Here is a 17460-nt window from a genome sequence, read left to right as displayed (position 1 = left end):
GTACTCCTGTATCCCTTGGATAAATTCCTAGCAGTGCTATTGCTGGGTCATAGGGTAGGTCCATTTTTAATTTTCTGAGGAACCTCCACACTGCTTTCCAGAGCGGCTGCACCAATTTGCATTCCCACCAACAGTGCAAGAGGGTTCCCGTTTCTCCACATCCTCTCCAGCATCTATAGTCTCCTGATTTGTTCATTTTGGCCACTCTGACTGGCGTGAGGTGATACCTGAGTGTGGTTTTGATTTGTATTTCCCTGATAAGGAGCGACGCTGAACATCTTTTCATGTGCCTGTTGGCCATCCGGATGTCTTCTTTAGAGAAGTGTCTATTCATGTTTTCTGCCCATTTCTTCACTGGGTTATTTGTTTTTCGGGTGTGGAGTTTGGTGAGCTCTTTATAGATTTTAGATACTAGCCCTTTGTCCGATATGTCATTTGCAAATATCTTTTCCCATTCCGTTGGTTGCCTTTTAGTTTTGTTGGTTGTTTCCTTTGCTGTGCAGAAGCTTTTTATCTTCATAAGGTCCCAGTAATTCACTTTTGCTTTTAATTCCCTTGCCTTTGGGGATGTGTCCAGTAAGAGATTGCTACGGCTGAGGTCAGAGAGATCTTTTCCTGCTTTCTCCTCTAAGGTTTTGATGGTTTCCTGTCTCACATTTAGGTCCTTTATCCATTTTGAGTTTATTTTTGTAAATGGTGTGAGAAAGTGGTCTAGTTTCAACCTTCTGCATGTTGCTGTCCAGTTCTCCCAGCACCATTTGTTAAAGAGGCTGTCTTTTTTCCATTGGATGTTCTTTCCTGCTTTGTCAAAGATGAGTTGGCCATACGTTTGTGGGTCTAGTTCTGGGGTTTCTATTCTATTCCATTGGTCTGTGTGTCTGTTTTTGTGCCAATACCATGCTGTCTTGATGATGACAGCTTTGTAGTAGAGGCTAAAGTCTGGGATTGTGATGCCTCCTGCTTTGGTCTTCTTCTTCAAAATTCCTTTGGCTATTCGGGGCCTTTTGTGGTTCCATATGAATTTTAGGATTGCTTGTTCTAATTTCGAGAAGAATGCTGGTGCAATTTTGATTGGGATTGCATTGAATGTGTAGATAGCTTTGGGTAGTATTGACATTTTGACAATATTTATTTTTCCAATCCATGAGCAGGGAATGTCTTTCCATTTCTTTAAGTCTTCTTCAATTACCTTCATAAGCTTTCTATAGTTTTCAGCATACAGATCCTTTACATCTTTGGTTAGATTTATTCCTAGGTATTTTATGCTTCTTGGTGCAATTGTGAATGGGATCATTTTCTTTATTTGTCTTTCTGTTGCTTCATTGTTAGTGTATAAGAATGCAACTGATTTCTGGACATTGATTTTGTATCCTGCAACTTTGCTGAATTCATGTATGAGTTCTAGCAGACTTTTGGTGGAGTCTATCGGATTTTCCATGTATAATATCATGTCATCTGCAAAAAGCGAAAGCTTGACTTCATCTTTGCCAATTTTGATGCCTTTGATTTCCTTTTGTTGTCTGATTGCTGATGCTAGAACTTCCAGCACTATGTTAAACAACAGCGGTGAGAGTGGGCATCCCTGTCGTGTTCCTGATCTCAGGGAAAAAGCTCTCAGTTTTTCCCCGTTGAGGATGATGTTAGCTGTGGGCTTTTCATAAATGGCTTTTATGATCTTTAAGTATGTTCCTTCTATCCCGACTTTCTCAAGGGTTTTTATTAAGAAAGGGTGCTGGATTTTGTCAAAGGCCTTTTCTGCATCGATTGACAGGATCATATGGTTCTTCTCTTTTTTTTTGTTAATGTGATGTATCACGTTGATTGATTTGTGAATGTTGAACCAGCCCTGCATCCCAGGGATGAATCCCACTTGATCATGGTGAATAATTCTTTTTATATGCTGTTGAATTCAATTTGCTAGTATCTTATTGAGAATTTTTGCATCCATATTCATCAGGGATATTGGCCTGTAGTTCTCTTTTTTTACTGGGTCTCTGTCTGGTTTAGGAATCAAAGTAATACTGGCTTCATAGAATGAGTCTGGAAGTTTTCCTTCCCTTTCTATTTCTTGGAATAGCTTGAGAAGGATAGGTATTATCTCTGCTTTAAACGTCTGGTAGAACTCCCCTGGGAAGCCATCTGGTCCTGGACTCTTATTTGTTGGGAGATTTTTGATAACCGATTCAATTTCTTCGCTGGTTATGGGTCTGTTCAAGCTTTCTATTTCCTCCTGATTGAGTTTTGGAAGAGTGTGGGTGTTCAGGAATGTGTCCATTTCTTCCAGGTTGTCCAATTTGTTGGCATATAATTTTTCATAGTATTCCCTGATAATTGTTTGTATCTCTGAGGGATTGGTTGTAATAATTCCATTTTCATTCATGATTTTATCTATTTGGGTCATCTCCCTTTTCTTTTTGAGAAGCCTGGCTAGAGGTTTGTCAATTTTGTTTATTTTTTCAAAAAACCAACTCTTGGTTTCGTTGATCTGCTCTACAGTTTTTTTAGATTCTATATTGTTTATTTCTGCTCTGATCTTTATTATTTCTCTTCTTCTGCTGGGTTTAGGCTGCCTTTGCTGTTCTGCTTCTATTTCCTTTAGGTGTGCTGTTAGATTTTGTATTTGGGATTTTTCTTGTTTCTTGAGATAGGCCTGGATTGCAATGTATTTTCCTCTCAGGACTGCCTTTGCTGCGTCCCAAAGCGTTTGGATTGTTGTATTTTCATTTTCGTTTGTTTCCATATATTTTTTGATTTCTTCTCTAATTGCCTGGTTGACCCACTCATTCGTTAGTAGGGTGTTCTTTAACCTCCACGCTTTTGGAGGTTTTCCAGACTTTTTCCTATGGTTGATTTCAAGCTTCATAGCATTGTGGTCTGAAAGTATGCATGGTATAATTTCAATTCTTGTAAACTTATGAAGGGCTGTTTTGTGACCCAGTATATGATCTATCTTGGAGAATGTTCCATGTGCACTCGAGAAGAAAGTATATTCTGTTGCTTTGGGATGCAGAGTTCTAAATATATCTGTCAAGTCCATCTGATCCAATGTCTCATTCAGGGCCCTTGTTTCTTTATTGACTGTGTGTCTAGATGATCTATCCATTTCTGTAAGTGGGGTGTTAAAGTCCCCTGCAATTACCACATTCTTATCAATAAGGTTGCTTCTGTTTATGAGTAATTGTTTTATATACTTGGGGGCTCCGGTATTCGGCGCATAGACATTTATAATTGTTAGCTCTTCCTGATGGATAGACCCTGTAACTATTATATAATGTCCTTCTTCATCTCTTGTTACAGCCTTTAATTTAAAGTCTAGTTTGTCTGATATAAGTATGGCTACTCCAGCTTTCTTTAGGCTTCCAGTAGCATGATAAATAGTTCTCCATCCCCTCACTCTGAATCTAAAGGTGTCCTCAGGTCTAAAATGAGTCTCTTGTAGACAGCAAATAGATGGGTCTTGTTTTTTTATCCATTCTGATACCCTATGTCTTTTGGTTGGTGCATTTAATCCGTTTACATTCAGTGTTATTATAGAAAGATACGGGTTTAGAGTCATTGTGATGTCTGCATGTTTTATGCTTGTAGTGATGTCTCTGGTACTTTGTCTCACAGGGTCCCCCTTAGGATCTCTTGTAGGGCTGGTTTAGTGGTGACAAATTCCTTCAGTTTTTGTTTGTTTGGGAAGACCTTTATCTGTCCTTCTATTCTAAATGACAGACTTGCTGGATAAAGGATTCTCGGCTGCATATTTTTGCTGTCTAACACCCTGAAAATCTCGTGCCAATTCTTTCTGGCCTGCCAAGTTTCAAAAGAGAGATCAGTCACGAGTCTTCTAGGTCTCCCTTTATATGTGAGGGCACGTTTACCCCTTGCTGCTTTCAGAATTTTCTCTTTATCCTTGTATTTTGCCAGTTTCACTATGATATGTCGTGCAGAAGATCGATTCAAGTTACGTCTGAAGGGAGTTCTCTGTGCCTCTTGGATTTCAATGCCTTTTTCCTTCCCCAGTTCAGGGAAGTTCTCAGCTATGATTTCTTCAAGTACCCCTTCAGCACCTTTCCTTCTCTCTTCCTCCTCTGGGATACCAATTATGCGTATATTATTTCTTTTTAGTGTATCACTTAGTTCTCTAATTTTCCCCTCATACTCCTGGATTTTTTTATCTCTCTTTTTCTCAGCTTCCTCTTTTTCCATAACTTTATCTTCTAGTTCACCTATTCTCTCCTCTGCCTCTTCCATCCGAGCTGTGGTGGTTTGCATTTTGTTTTGCATTTCCTTTAAAGCGTTTTTCAGCTCCTCGTGACTGTTCCTTAGTCCCTTGATCTCTGTAGCAAGAGATTCTCTGCTGTCCTGTATACTGTTTTCCAGCCCAGCGATTAATTTTATGACTATTATTCTAAATTCACTTTCTGTTATATTATTTAAATCCTTTTTGATCAGCTCATTAGCTGTTGTTATTTCCTGGAGATTCTTCTGAGGGGAATTCTTCCGCTTGGTCATTTTGGATAGTCCCTGGTGTGGTGAGGACCTGCAGGGCACTTCCCCTGTGCTGTGGTGTATAACTGGAGTTGGTGGGCAGGGCCACAGTCAGTCCTGATGTCTGCCCCCAGCCCACCCCTGGGGCCACAGTCAGACTGGTGTGTGCCTTCTCTTCCCCTCTCCTAGGGGTGGGATTCACTGTGGGGTGGCGTGGCCCATCTGGGCTACTTGCACACTGCCAGGCTTGTGATGCTGGGGATCTGGCGTATTAGCTGGGGTGGGAAGGGAAGGTGCACGGCGGGAGGGGGGGGCAGGCTTAGCTCGCTTCTCCTTAGGTGATCCACTTCAGGAGGGGCCCTGTGGCAGCCGGAGGGAGTCAGATCCGCTGCCGGAGGTTTGGCTCCGCAGAAGCACAGAGTTGGGTGTTTGCTCGGAGCGAACAATTTCCCTGGCCGGAACCGGTTCCCTTTGGGATTTTGGCTGGGGGATGGGCGGGGGAGATGGCGCTGGCGAGCGCCTTTGTTCCCCGCCAAACTGAGCTCTGTAGTCCGGGGGCTCTGCAGCTCACCCTCCCTTTGTCCTCCAGCCTTCCCGCTTTCCGAGCAGAGCTGTTAACTTATGACCTCCCAGACGCTAAGTCGCGCTTGCTGTTGGAACACAGTCCGTCAGGCCCCTCCGCTTTTGCAAGCCGGACTCGGGGGCTCTGCTTGGCTGGGAGCCGCCCCTCCGCCCCGGCTCCCTCCCGCCAGTCCGTGGAGCGCGCACCGCCTCGCAGCCCTTCCTACCCTCTTCCGTGGGCCTCTCGTCTGCACTTGGGTCCGGTGACTCCGTTCTGCTAATCCTCTGGCGGTTTTCTGGGTTATTTAGGCAGGTGTAGGTGGAATCTAAGTGATCAGCAGGACGCGCGGTGAGCCCAGCGTCCTCCTAAGCCGCCATCTTCCTGCGCCTCCTCTAGAGTATTTTTTAAACATATCATCCTATTATATCCTGACCTGCCAGTCCCCTACTGAAAAATCTGCTGATATTTTTATGCGGGTTCCCTTCCTTGTATGTTTTCACATTTGTGAAATGTGTTTTCACATTTTTTTTTATTATATTGTGTTTCAGTGAGTCCTCTTTGGCTTAAATCTACTTCGGAATCTTTCGGCTTCCTATCCTTGGATGTTCATGTTCTTACTCCAGTTTGGGACTTTTGGTCATTTTCTTTAAATGGATTTTCTCTTTTCCTTCTGAGACTCCTATAATGTTTATATTGTGTACTATGACAGTTTCCTTTTCTGTAGAAATTTTCACTTTTTCTCTTTTTTCTTTCTTTCTTTCTTTCTTTCTTTCTTTCTTTCTTTCTTCTGAATGGTTAATTTCAAATGACTTGTTTTCAAGTTTAATAATTTATTCTTCTTAATCAGTTCTCTTTAAAAAATTCATTTTCTTTTTTTTATTTTAGAGAGAGATCACTTGAGCAAGGGAGAGAGGGAGAGGGGAAGAGGGGGAGGAAGAGGGAGAGAGAGAATCTTATGCAGGCTCCATACTCAGTGCAGAAACTGACAAGGGGCTCAGTCCCATGACCCCGGGATCATAACTTGAGCTGAAATCAATTGTTGGAAGCTCAAGGACTGAACCACTCAGGTGACCCTCCATCAAGTCTCTCAATTGGCCATTCAATTTTCCAGTCAATCATTGTACTCTAGTTAGAGGATTTCTTTTTGTTTTTGTTTATGGTTTCTTTTTCTTTGTTAAACATCTTATTATATTCATGTATTATTTTCCTAATTTAGTTGCCTGTCTGAGTTTTCTTTTAGTTTATGGAACTTATTAAAAAAATATTCTCAATTCTTTTATTTTTATTTTTTTAAATTATTTTTTTAATGTTTATTTATTTTTGAGACAGAGCACGAACGGGGGAGGGTCAGAGAGAGGGAGACACAGAATCCGAAGCAGGCTCCAGACTCTGAGCAGTCAGCACAGAGCCCAATGTTGTGCTCGAACTCAAGGACTGAGATCATGACCTGAGCCGAAGTCGGACGGTTAACCAACTGAGCCACCCAGGCATCCCTCTCAATTCTTTATCAACCAGTTTATAAGTCTCTCTTTAGGATAGGTTATTGAAGCTTTATTAGATTCCATTGGTGGTGTCATGTTTCCCATTGTTTTCATGATCCTTGCGTTTTTATGCTAGTGTCTGCACGTTTTACAAAGTGGTCATTTGTTCTATTATTTACTCATTCACTTTGACAGAGAAAGATCTTTACCAATCACCTCAACCTGGTGTTCTAGTCAGGCTAGCTTGTCGTATACATTTATCTTCACTCACTTTGCCAATTTCCCATATCCCTCCCCTCTGGTAACTGTCAGTGTCTGTATTTAGAGGTCTGATTCTGATTTTTGTTTCTTTATTAATTTACTTTTAGATTTCACCCACATATGAATGAAATCATAATCTATTAGTCTTTCCCACTCTGACTTATTTAACTTAGCATAATACCCTCCAGGTCTATTAATGCTGTTGCAAATGACACAATTGCATCATTTTATGGCTGCATAAAATGTCTTCTTGTCTTCTTGTTTTGTTGGTTTCCTTTGCAGTGCAAATGCTTTTTATTTTTATGTAGTTCTGATAGGTTATTTTTGCTTTTGTTTCGGTGGCCTTAGAAGACATATTGAGAAAAATGTTGTTATGGCCGATGTCAGAGAAATTACTGACTGTTGTTTCTTTTAGGATTTTTATCATTTTGGGTCTCAAACTTAATCCATTCAGGTATCACATATTTAATCCATTTTGAGGTTATTTTTTGTGTATCCTGTTAGAAAGTCATCCACTTTCATTATTTTGCATGTAGTTTTCTAGTTTTCCCAGCACCAATTATTGAAGAGTCTGTTTTTTCCTGACTCTATATTCTTGCCTCCTTTGACCATAAAATAAATAACCATATAATTGTAGGCTTATTTCTGGGCTGTCTATTCTGTGCCATTGAGCTATGGGTCTATTTTTGTACAGCATCATATTATATTGATTACTGTATCTTTGTAGTATATCCCGAATTGTGGAATTGTGATATCCCAGCTTTGTTTTTCTTCAAGATTGTTTTGACTATTCATGGTGTGTTTTGTTTTCATACAAATTTTAGTATTATTTGTTCTAGTTTGTTAAAACTGTTGGTATAGGAAGTGCATTGAACCTGTACATTGCTTTATGCGATATGGATATTTAAACAATATTAATTCTTCCAGTCTATGAACATGGACTTCTTTTCCATTTATTTGTGTCATATTCAATTTATTTCATCAGTGTTTTATGGTTTTCAGAGTACAGGTCTCTCACTCTTGGTTAAGTTTATTTTAGGTATTCGGTATTCTATTTTTTTTTTTTGGGTGTAGTTGTAAATGATTGTTTTCTTAATTTCTCTTTCTGCTACTTTATTATTAGTGTATAGAACCATTATAACTTTCTGGGTTTTAATATTGTATCTTGCAATTTTACTGAATTCATTTGTTATTACTGGTAGATTTTTCTATCTGTAATATATATCATCTGCAATTAATAACAGTTTAACATTTCTTTACTGATGTAGATACCTCTAGTTTCTTTTTCTTAGTTGATTACTGTGATAAGATTTCCAGTACTATGTTGAACAAAAGTTATGCTTCATTTTTTACTACCTTATTTTTTTAATGTTTATTTATTATTGAGAGACAGAGAGACACAGAACGTGAGCAGGGGAGGGTTAGAGAGGGGGGGAGACACAGAATCTGAAGCAGGCTCCAGGCTCTGAGCTGTCAGCACAGAGCCTGATGCGGGGCTCGAATCCACAAACTGTGAGATCATGACCTTAGCCGAAGTTGGTTGCCTAACCAACTGAGCCACCCAGGCACCCCTACTACCTTATGTTTTAAGTTTATTTATTTATTTTGAGAGAGAGTGAGCAAGGGAACAGGGTAGGGACAGAGAAAAAGGGGGAGAGAGAATCCCAAGCATGCTCTGTGCTGTCAGTATGGGGCTCAATCCTGTGAAGTGTGACATCATGACCTGAGCTAAATCAAGAGTCAGACATTTATAACTGACTGAGCCACCCAGGCACTCCTTTTTTTTTATTACCTTATTATCCCTGTCTGTGACTGGTATGGTGAACCCCTCAGTTTATTTTATTTTTAACTTTTTTGTTTGAAGTTTTATTTAAAAGCTAGTTAGTTATTATACTTTATGTGTAATATTGGTTTTAGGAGTAGAATTTAGTAATTTCTCACTTATATATACACCCAGTACTCATTACAATAATTTCCCTCCTTAATACCCATCACCCATTTAGCACATCCCCCCACACACCTCCCCTCAGGAAACCCTCAGTTTGTACTCTATAGTTAAGAGACTCTTATGATTTGCTTCCTTCTCTCTCTTTCCTTCCCTTGCCCCTATGCTCATCTGTTTTGTTTTTAAATTACACATATGAATGAAATCATGTGGTATTTGTCTTTCTTTGCCTTATTTTGCTTAGCATAATATGCTCTAGCTCCATTCACCCCATTGCGAATGGCAAGATTTCATTCTTTTTATGACAGAGTACTATTCCAAATACACACACACACACACACACACACACACACAATGCACACACACACACATCTATATACCACACCTTCTTTATCCATTCTTCAGTTGATAGACATTCAGTCTTTTTTCATAATTTGGTTTTTGTTGATGAGGCTGCTATAAACATTGGGTTGCAAGTGTTCTTTCAAATCAGTATTTTTGTACCCTTTTGGTAAATACCTGGTAGTGCAATAGCTGCGTTGTAAGTTAATTCTAGTTTTAACTTTTTGAGGAACCTCCATACTGTTCTCTAGAGTGGATGCACCAGTTTGCATTCCCACCAACAATGTAAGAGGGTTCTCCTTTCTCTGCATCCTTACCAACATCTGGTGTTTTTCTTTATTGTTAATTTTAGCCATTCTGACAGGAGTGAGGTGATACTGTAGTTTTGATTTCCTGAGAATGGGTGATGTCGAGCATCTTTTCATGTATCTGTTAGCCATCCTTCTTTGGAAAAATATGTATTTTATGTCTTCTGCCCATTTCTTCACTGGATTATTTGTTTTATTTTGGGTGCTAGTTTTATAATTTCTTTATAGATTTTGGATAATAACCTTTATCAGGTATAATATTTATAAAAATCTCCTCCCATTCCGTAGGTTGTTTTTTTGTTTTGTTGATTTTATTCCTTTACTGTGAAGACACTTTTTATTCTGATAAAGTCTCAATAGTTTTTGCTTTTGTTTACCTTGCCTCCAGAGACTTTTGTAGTAAGAAGTTGCTCTGGCCAAGGTCAAGGAGGTTTCTGCCTGTGTTCTCCTCTAGGGTTTTGACAGTTTCCTGCCTCACATTTAGATCTTTCATCCATGTTGAACTTATTTGTGTGTATCGTATAAGAAAGTGGTCCAGTTTCATTCTTCTGCATGTTCCCCTTAGTTTAGACCATGCTGCCCTCTTAGGTCTACCACCTCCACCCCAGGTTCTTTCCAAACCTTTCTCTCCATTTATCGTCTAATTGTTCTTTGCTTATTGTCTATCAGACTTGTCAACAGCTATTCACAGTAATGGGGGAAAAACTCTCTTCTTAATAGGAAAGATATTTTCTGATATTTTTGATTTGTTGCCTCTATCAGTGACCTTGAATGTTGCTCTTCTTTTTCTCAGGACCCTTTGTTCTCATTTTCAGTTTTCAGCACAAATTCTGATGTGTTTCATTAGCTTTTTTCCTCTATTAGATGTAATTTGTATTTGGTTGGTTGGTTTTCTTTGTCTTCCAATTATAATGAAAGTGCCATTTATAACTTTATTTTCTTATTCCTTGTCCTGGGTGTTTGGTATAAAATTAAAAATTAAAAGTAGAAAGAATAGGGGTCCCTGGGTGGCCAAGTCAGTTAAGCATGACCTGACTTTGGCTCAGGTCATGATCTCACAGATCATGAGTTGGAGCCCCACATCAGGCTCTGTGCTGACAGCTCAGAACTGGAGTCTGCTTCAAAATCTGTGTGTCCTTCTCTCTTTCTCTGACCCTCTCCCACTTGCGTTTTCTCTCTCTCTCTCTCTCTCAAAAATATAATCATTTTTTAAAAAGTAGAAAGAATAAGGACTCTTGGGTGGCTCAGTTGGTTAAGCGACTTTGGCTGTGGTCATGACCTCATGGTTTGTGAGTTTAAGCCCCTCTTTGGGCTCTGTGCTGACAGTTCAGAGCCTAGAGTCTGCTTTGAATTCTATGTCTCCCTCTCTCTCTCTCTCTGCCCCTCCCCATTCATGCTCTATCTCAAAAAGAAACATTAAAAAAATTAAAGAAAAAAGGTAGAAAGAAAAAAATCAGAAAATTAACTAAAGCTGTATACCAGCAGCCATCATTTCCCTATTTATATTAGAAAACTTACTCTGCTTCTGTGAAGAAGGAGCTGATTAAAGTTAATGCCACAAAAGATTTTCTGTTGGGGAATTCTTGCAGAGCTCCAGATGGTACATGATGGTGACTGGGAGAGAGAAGTGGTGAAGGTGACGATAATATATTGACAAATATACATACACATACACCCACACACACACTCATATATATATATATATATAGAGAGAGAGAGAGAGAGAGAGAGATACACACATATAATTTAAAGAATTTTTTTTTCTCAGTACACTATTAGTTAACATTTATATCTCCCATTTTGTCTATGAATTCTCTTTTCCACTATTTTGTTATTAGCAAACTAATAACTAATATCATAAAGCATGAACAAAATGCATGTAGGATCAAAGTTTTTTTTTCTTCTTTCCCCTAAATTATTCTATCTCAAATAAAAACCTATTTTTTTATATAGTATATAAAATAGTATAAATTTATATACATACCATGTAATTTTATAATAAACAAATATATATTTTCTCTACAATTATATAGTATATATAGTGAATGACATACTTTATAATTTGTATATGTCATATGTTTATGAGTATATAAGTATAATAAATATTATAATTACAATTCATTATATAAATATAATATAATAATATATTATATATAATTTCAGCAGTATTACAAGTCACAAGGAATCAATCATAATTTGAATAAGAATACCTTATAGGTTTAACATTTTATCATTTCATTTTGATTAATAAATATATACAAAAACAAGCTTTTTTTGTTTTGTTTTGTTTAGAACATCAAAGATAGGATAAGTTTCACTTTGTGCTCCATGCCTTCCTCCTTTAATGGAAACCTAAAGTTTTGATATTAATGATGGCATGCATCAAGTATTTTGTCCCTGATATTCATTGACCAGGTTTGGCTAAGTATGTGTAAGTGTTCCATTTCAGCTATTTTTCTCATATATTTTAATTTGGATTATAATGTAATTTTATATACACACACAATTATACATATACTATATATATATATAGAATACTATATATATTTCATTTTACACATTTTTCATTTTATTTTCATTTGACATTTAACATCATCACTTTGATAGTAGTTTCTGAATATTGGTCAAGTATTTGATTATATATTGAACTAATATATTTCCATAAAACAAAATAGCTCAGAAGAAGGAAGAGAAAACAAGTCAGTTGTTTTCCAGCATAAATAATTTTAATATTCAAATATATCAATTAAAAATGAACAAAATATACAAAGAGTTAAAGCAACATTTAATAAATTACAAATAACAAATAACTTCAACTCAAAAATAAATATTAAAACAATTATTTTTACAAATTACATTAAGGGTTAAAAATAATAAAATGTAATTTGTTCATTATAAATTGACATGAGTAACTTTCAAAAATATCACAGAGGAGCATTTATTGTACTACATACATAAGATTGGCAAGCTATATTAATTGAAATTATATATAATATATATAATATGAAATATATATTATATGAAATATATAATTTTCATATATTTTTGGTAGCTAATTCTATTTTGGAAATCTGTAAAGTATATAAGTCTACTAAGTGTAAGTAAATGCATGTATTTTTGCAATATTATCAACTATATTAATAAACTCTAACCAATTCAATTACATGTAACAAAATAATTGTTATCTAACATTAGTCACATGAAAGTATATGCAGTCTTTGAAATTAAGATAATTTTTTTCTTTATTATATATTTTTAATCTGTTGTCATAGGAAAATTTGAACCAAAAACAAGATTTGGTGTATATAGTATCTATAGTATAGTAATGTTTCTATAGAAACATTGAAAAAAGTAAAAAAGAAAAAATTGATATTTATTTTAAGAAATTATGATAACATAATTTGATGACCACCAATTTAATATTTATACCAATTACAAATAATAAATATGGAATTTTCATTAAAGTACTGATGACAAATGAAAAATGTGGGGATTAAAGTACGTCTTTTAGCATTACCAATTTTTTTCTCCTAGTACACTCAGCAGTTAACAGTGATCATATCTGAATGATGATACTACAAATAAATGTTATTTTAAAAGTTTATGTATGATATTAGTTTTCAAATATTATATACTAAAATGTAATGTGTTCAAAATAAACATTTTTAACAAAAATGATAAATGGTAGCTGGCTATAAACAGCATTAAAATATCAAAAATTAAAAGTCAACATTTGGTTTTTGTTTGTCTGGGAAGCTCTTCATCTCTCCTTCTTTTCTGAATGATTCTGGTGATCCATAATTCTTCTTTCTCTCTTTTCTTCAGCTTCATTATTTTGATGGACTAACCGATTTCCCTAAGTCTACTCTTGTGTTGTACAATTCTTTCTCTTGTTCAACTTAATTATTTTCCATTTTGTCTTCTATATCACTAAATCTTCTTCTAGTCTGTGTTCATTGCACCAAGTATATTTCCAAATTCATTTTTTCTTGCATTATTCATTTCTGATTGATTTTTTTAACTCTCTTCTCTTTGTGGTAAGGGTCTCCCTGATGCCTTCTATTCTTTTCTCAAGTGCAGTGAGTATCTTTATGATTGTTGACTTAAATTCTCCAGCAGTCATGCTACTTACACCTGTTAGATCTCTGGCCATGGCTTTACCTTGTTCTTTCATTTGGGATGAATTCTTCCATCTTGACATTTTATTTAAATCTCCGCCTCCTTTGTGTTAGAAAAGCCAGTTATGGGGCACCTGGTGGCTCAGTCAACTCTTGGTTTTGGCTCAGGTTATGATCTCATGGTTTCTGAGATTTAGTCCCACATCAGGCTCCACACTGACAGAACAAACCCTGCTTGGGATTCTTCCTTTCCCCTGCTTGCATTTTCTCTCCTTCTAAAAAATAAGTATAAATAAACTTTAAAAATGTATTTTAAAAAAAAGAAAAGAAGAAAAAGACAGTATGTCTTTTGCTCCTGAAATAATTGCTTTATGAAGAGGAGTTCACGTAATGTCCAGGGCTTGGTGTTTCAAGAAGTGTCTCCACTGTGTGCTGCATGCACTATTCTTTTGTAGTTTTGCAGCTTTATCCTTCAAGCCAGTCATCTGCAAAGGCTTTCCTTGCTTGTTGTGGTCATTGTTTGGCCCCTAGCCTGAAAGTGGTGAGTTTTAACGAGGTGTACTCTGGTCTTGTGAAATGAGACCTGGCACTACTTCCACTAGAACCAAGATCCTGAAAAACTCTGTTCAGGAGATGTGGTATGGGCAGGTGTTTGTGATGGTCTTCTAGTGGAGGGGTCCACTGTTCTGGGACTGAGGGAAGTTTGACTGAGAAGAGCACTCCTGTCAGAACACAAGTGTGTCAGTCTTGGAGTAAGCAAGTTGTGCATCCACTGCTTCCCCCAGATGGTTCTGTGTTTATGTTGAGGGGCAGGGAAAGAAAATGGTGCCAGCCAGCTCCATTGTTCCTGGAGAGGTGTCCCCCTGAATGTTGCCTTTCAGAAACAGTCTCTGAGAAAAGCAAGAAATCTCCCTCCATTTATCTTAGACATTATTTAGATTGCTGTTTCCATGTTATCTACCCCCAGGTGTTTTCCTTCCCTTCTTTCAGGAGCAGCACAGTTCCCTCCTGGTTCTATCCTACACAAGTTCATAGACTTTTAAAACTCCAGGCTTTAAGCCCCACTTGTTGCAAAAATTCAGGAAATCATCCCCGCTTGTTTTCCTAGCCAATGGCCTTGGTAAAATGTTGTCCTTGTGCTTTCCTCTCTCTCTCTCTCTCTCTCTCTCTCTCTCTCTCTCTCACTCTCTTTCTCACCTTAGCAATCAGGGATCCTTCCCCTCCTCAACACCCATGATACATATCTCCCCTAAACCATGTCTCCACACTTCATACCTTCTTCAATGTGGCCTCTTCTCTCCCTTTAGTTGTGGAAGTCATCTAGTTGTGTTCCTGGGTCAGGACAATCCAGGGTCCTCTTACTTCACTGATATCTTCCCTTATTCAATATTTGTTTTATAAGAAGAAAAGATGTGAAGTTTTTGTTTAATTGGAAGTGCCTACAGAGGAGACTACTTCTCTAACTCATCCCTAAGTACTTGAAAAGTAAGCAACAATAATCAAGAAACTAAAAAACAAAAAACAAAACAAAACAAAAACTGGAAAGGGGATAAGAAGAGAAGGAGGTGGGAAATAAAGAGAATCTATGGAAGAATGTCTGTATGTAAGATTATTGTCTGGTCATTTAAAAAATTTATTTTAGAGACACAGAGAGAGGGAGAATGAGAATGAGAGAGATCAGGATATAGGAAGAAGAGAACAGAGAGACAAAATCTTAAGCAGGGCTCAATTCCATGACCCTGGAATCATCTCCAGAGCCAAAATCAAGACTTGGACACTCAACTGACTGACCCACCCACGTGCGCCTGTTCTCTGGTCATTTAGTTAAAAATGTCAGTAGTTCAAATTCTGTGTGAAGATAATTCCAATGTTTAAAACAATGAATGCCCCATCAGGTTGATGGTAATTTGATTGTCATATGTCTTCTGAAGACCATCTTTTTCAGCAGTTCCTTTTTGACATACCATTTCAAAATCTTTTTTATGTCTGAGATGTGCCATCACTAGCATCGACTAGCCTATATTCTCTCCAAGACAGGTAAATGTTAATTTTCTTGATGCTTCCTTCATACTATCTGCCATTGTTTAATTAAAAAAAAAACATTATGGCAGAATCTTTTAGGAGGATCAAGCCAAAATTGATAGAATAGAGTCTTACAAATAAACATCGTAAGTTTACAAAGACCTCTGGGTGAGAAGAAGAGTGAGGGGCAGTTACCATTCTCTTGGATTATGGATGTAAACAAGAGAGAGCATTGTGATAGTGTTTGAATTGGTGTTGCTACATTTGAAAGAGTGAAATGTGCTCAAGAAAACAGAAGGAAGAGACATTTTTCTGTCGAAGAATAGACATTGAGAAAAATGCGATCAGCTTTTACAATATGGCTGAATGCTGTAAAAGGAGGACAATCATATAAGAAACACCACAGTTTACCAATGTTCATCTTACTATCTTCTTTCTCCAGAATATTAATCCTTCTATAAATTGACACCTGCAGGACGATGGAGGAAAGCAGCAACAGCTCTGAAAAGGGTTTTCTTCTCCTGGGATTTGCAGATGAACCCTGGCTTGAAAGGATCCTTTTCATCATAATTTTGCTTTTGTACATCTTTAACATTCTGGGGAACACTACCATTATTTTAGTATCTTGTTTAGTCCCCAAACTCCACACGCCAATGTACTTTTTCCTCAGCAATCTGTCTTGTGTGGACATCTGCTTTACCACCAGTGTTGCCCCACAGTTGCTAGTTACCATGAATAAGAAAGAGAAAAGTGTGAGCTATGGTGGATGCGTGGCCCAGCTGTATGTGGCCATGGGGTTGGGTTCCTCTGAATGTATTCTCCTGGCGGTCATGGCTTATGATCGTTATGCTGCTGTCTGCCAGCCTCTGCAATATACAACCATTATGCATCCTCAGCTCTGTGCATCCCTAGCCAGCATAGCATGGCTCAGTGGACTGATCACCTCCTTAATCCAGTGCTCCCTTACTGTGCAGCTACCCCTTTGTGGACATCGCAAACTGGACCACATTTTCTGTGAGGTTCCTGTGTTCATCAAACTGGCCTGTGTGGACACAACTTTCAATGAAGTAGAACTCTTTGTGGCTAGTGTGATTTTTCTAGTTGTCCCAGTGTCACTCATCTTAGTCTCCTATGGCTTTATAACAAAAGCTGTGCTGAGGATAAAATCAGCAGCAGGGCGCTGGAAGGTTTTTGGGACTTGTTCATCCCACCTGATTGTGGTCATCATTTTCTATGGCACCATCATTTTTATGTACCTCAAGCCAGCCAAAAGTAGGTCAAAAAAACAGGGTAAGTTTGTCTCTCTTTTCTACACCATAGTCACCCCAGTCTTAAACCCCATTATCTATACTCTGAGAAACAAAGATGTGAAAGGAGCCTGGAGAACACTAGTAATGAGAAATGGTCTTACTCAGAAAATATATGACTTGTATGTATAACATAAATTTGCTACACTTAGCTCATGGATTATTTGTTCTAAGTGCTGTTTTTTTCTTTTCTTTTTTTTTAACAATTCCATGAGAAGTAGCAAAAGAAACAAAATTCTATGAGAAGCTAATATAAGTCCAGTCACAGTAGTGTTTTATTCTTCCCAAACCTTTGCACAAATCCAAGATCCTATGCTCTAGCTACAGAAAGATCTTTGCTCTTCTTTAGCCATACCATCAACTTTCATGCATAAATTATTTCACTCTGGAGTACATGTTTATCTGGTAAACCTCTACTTCTTTCTAAAGACTCAACTGAAATGTTACCCGCACTTCTCAGCTTTCTTGAAATATAATTAATCTCACCCTTTCTGAAAAATTAATTGTGTCATAATATATATTCCCATAAAACATAAAATATAATTGGGGTGCCTGGGTGTCTCAGTCAGTTAAGAGTCTGACTCTCGATTTCAGCTCAGGTAATGATCTCTCGATTCGTGAGATCAAGTCATGCATCA

The 17460-nt window shown here is 37.5% G+C and overlaps 1 protein-coding gene across 1 annotated transcript; it reads left to right on the top strand.

The window, feature by feature from the left end:
* The first annotated feature begins 15994 nt into the window (after window positions 1-15994).
* LOC115510487 (olfactory receptor 2G6) lies at window positions 15995-16954 on the top strand. The gene has a single exon (XM_030310458.1). The coding sequence runs from the start codon at window positions 15995-15997 to the stop codon at window positions 16952-16954; it is 960 nt and encodes a 319-aa protein (XP_030166318.1).
* The last annotated feature ends 506 nt before the right edge of the window (window positions 16955-17460 follow it).

This window comes from Lynx canadensis, chromosome A1 (genome assembly GCF_007474595.2).
Source record: "Lynx canadensis isolate LIC74 chromosome A1, mLynCan4.pri.v2, whole genome shotgun sequence".
Classification (NCBI taxonomy): Eukaryota; Metazoa; Chordata; class Mammalia; order Carnivora; family Felidae; genus Lynx; species Lynx canadensis.
This window is presented reverse-complemented; position numbering and strand designations above follow the sequence as displayed.

Excerpts from the sequence above, each read along its gene's own strand:
- LOC115510487 (XM_030310458.1), top strand. The coding sequence starts at position 15,995 with ATGGAGGAAAGCAGCAACAGCTCTGAAAAGGGTTTTCTTCTCCTGGGA.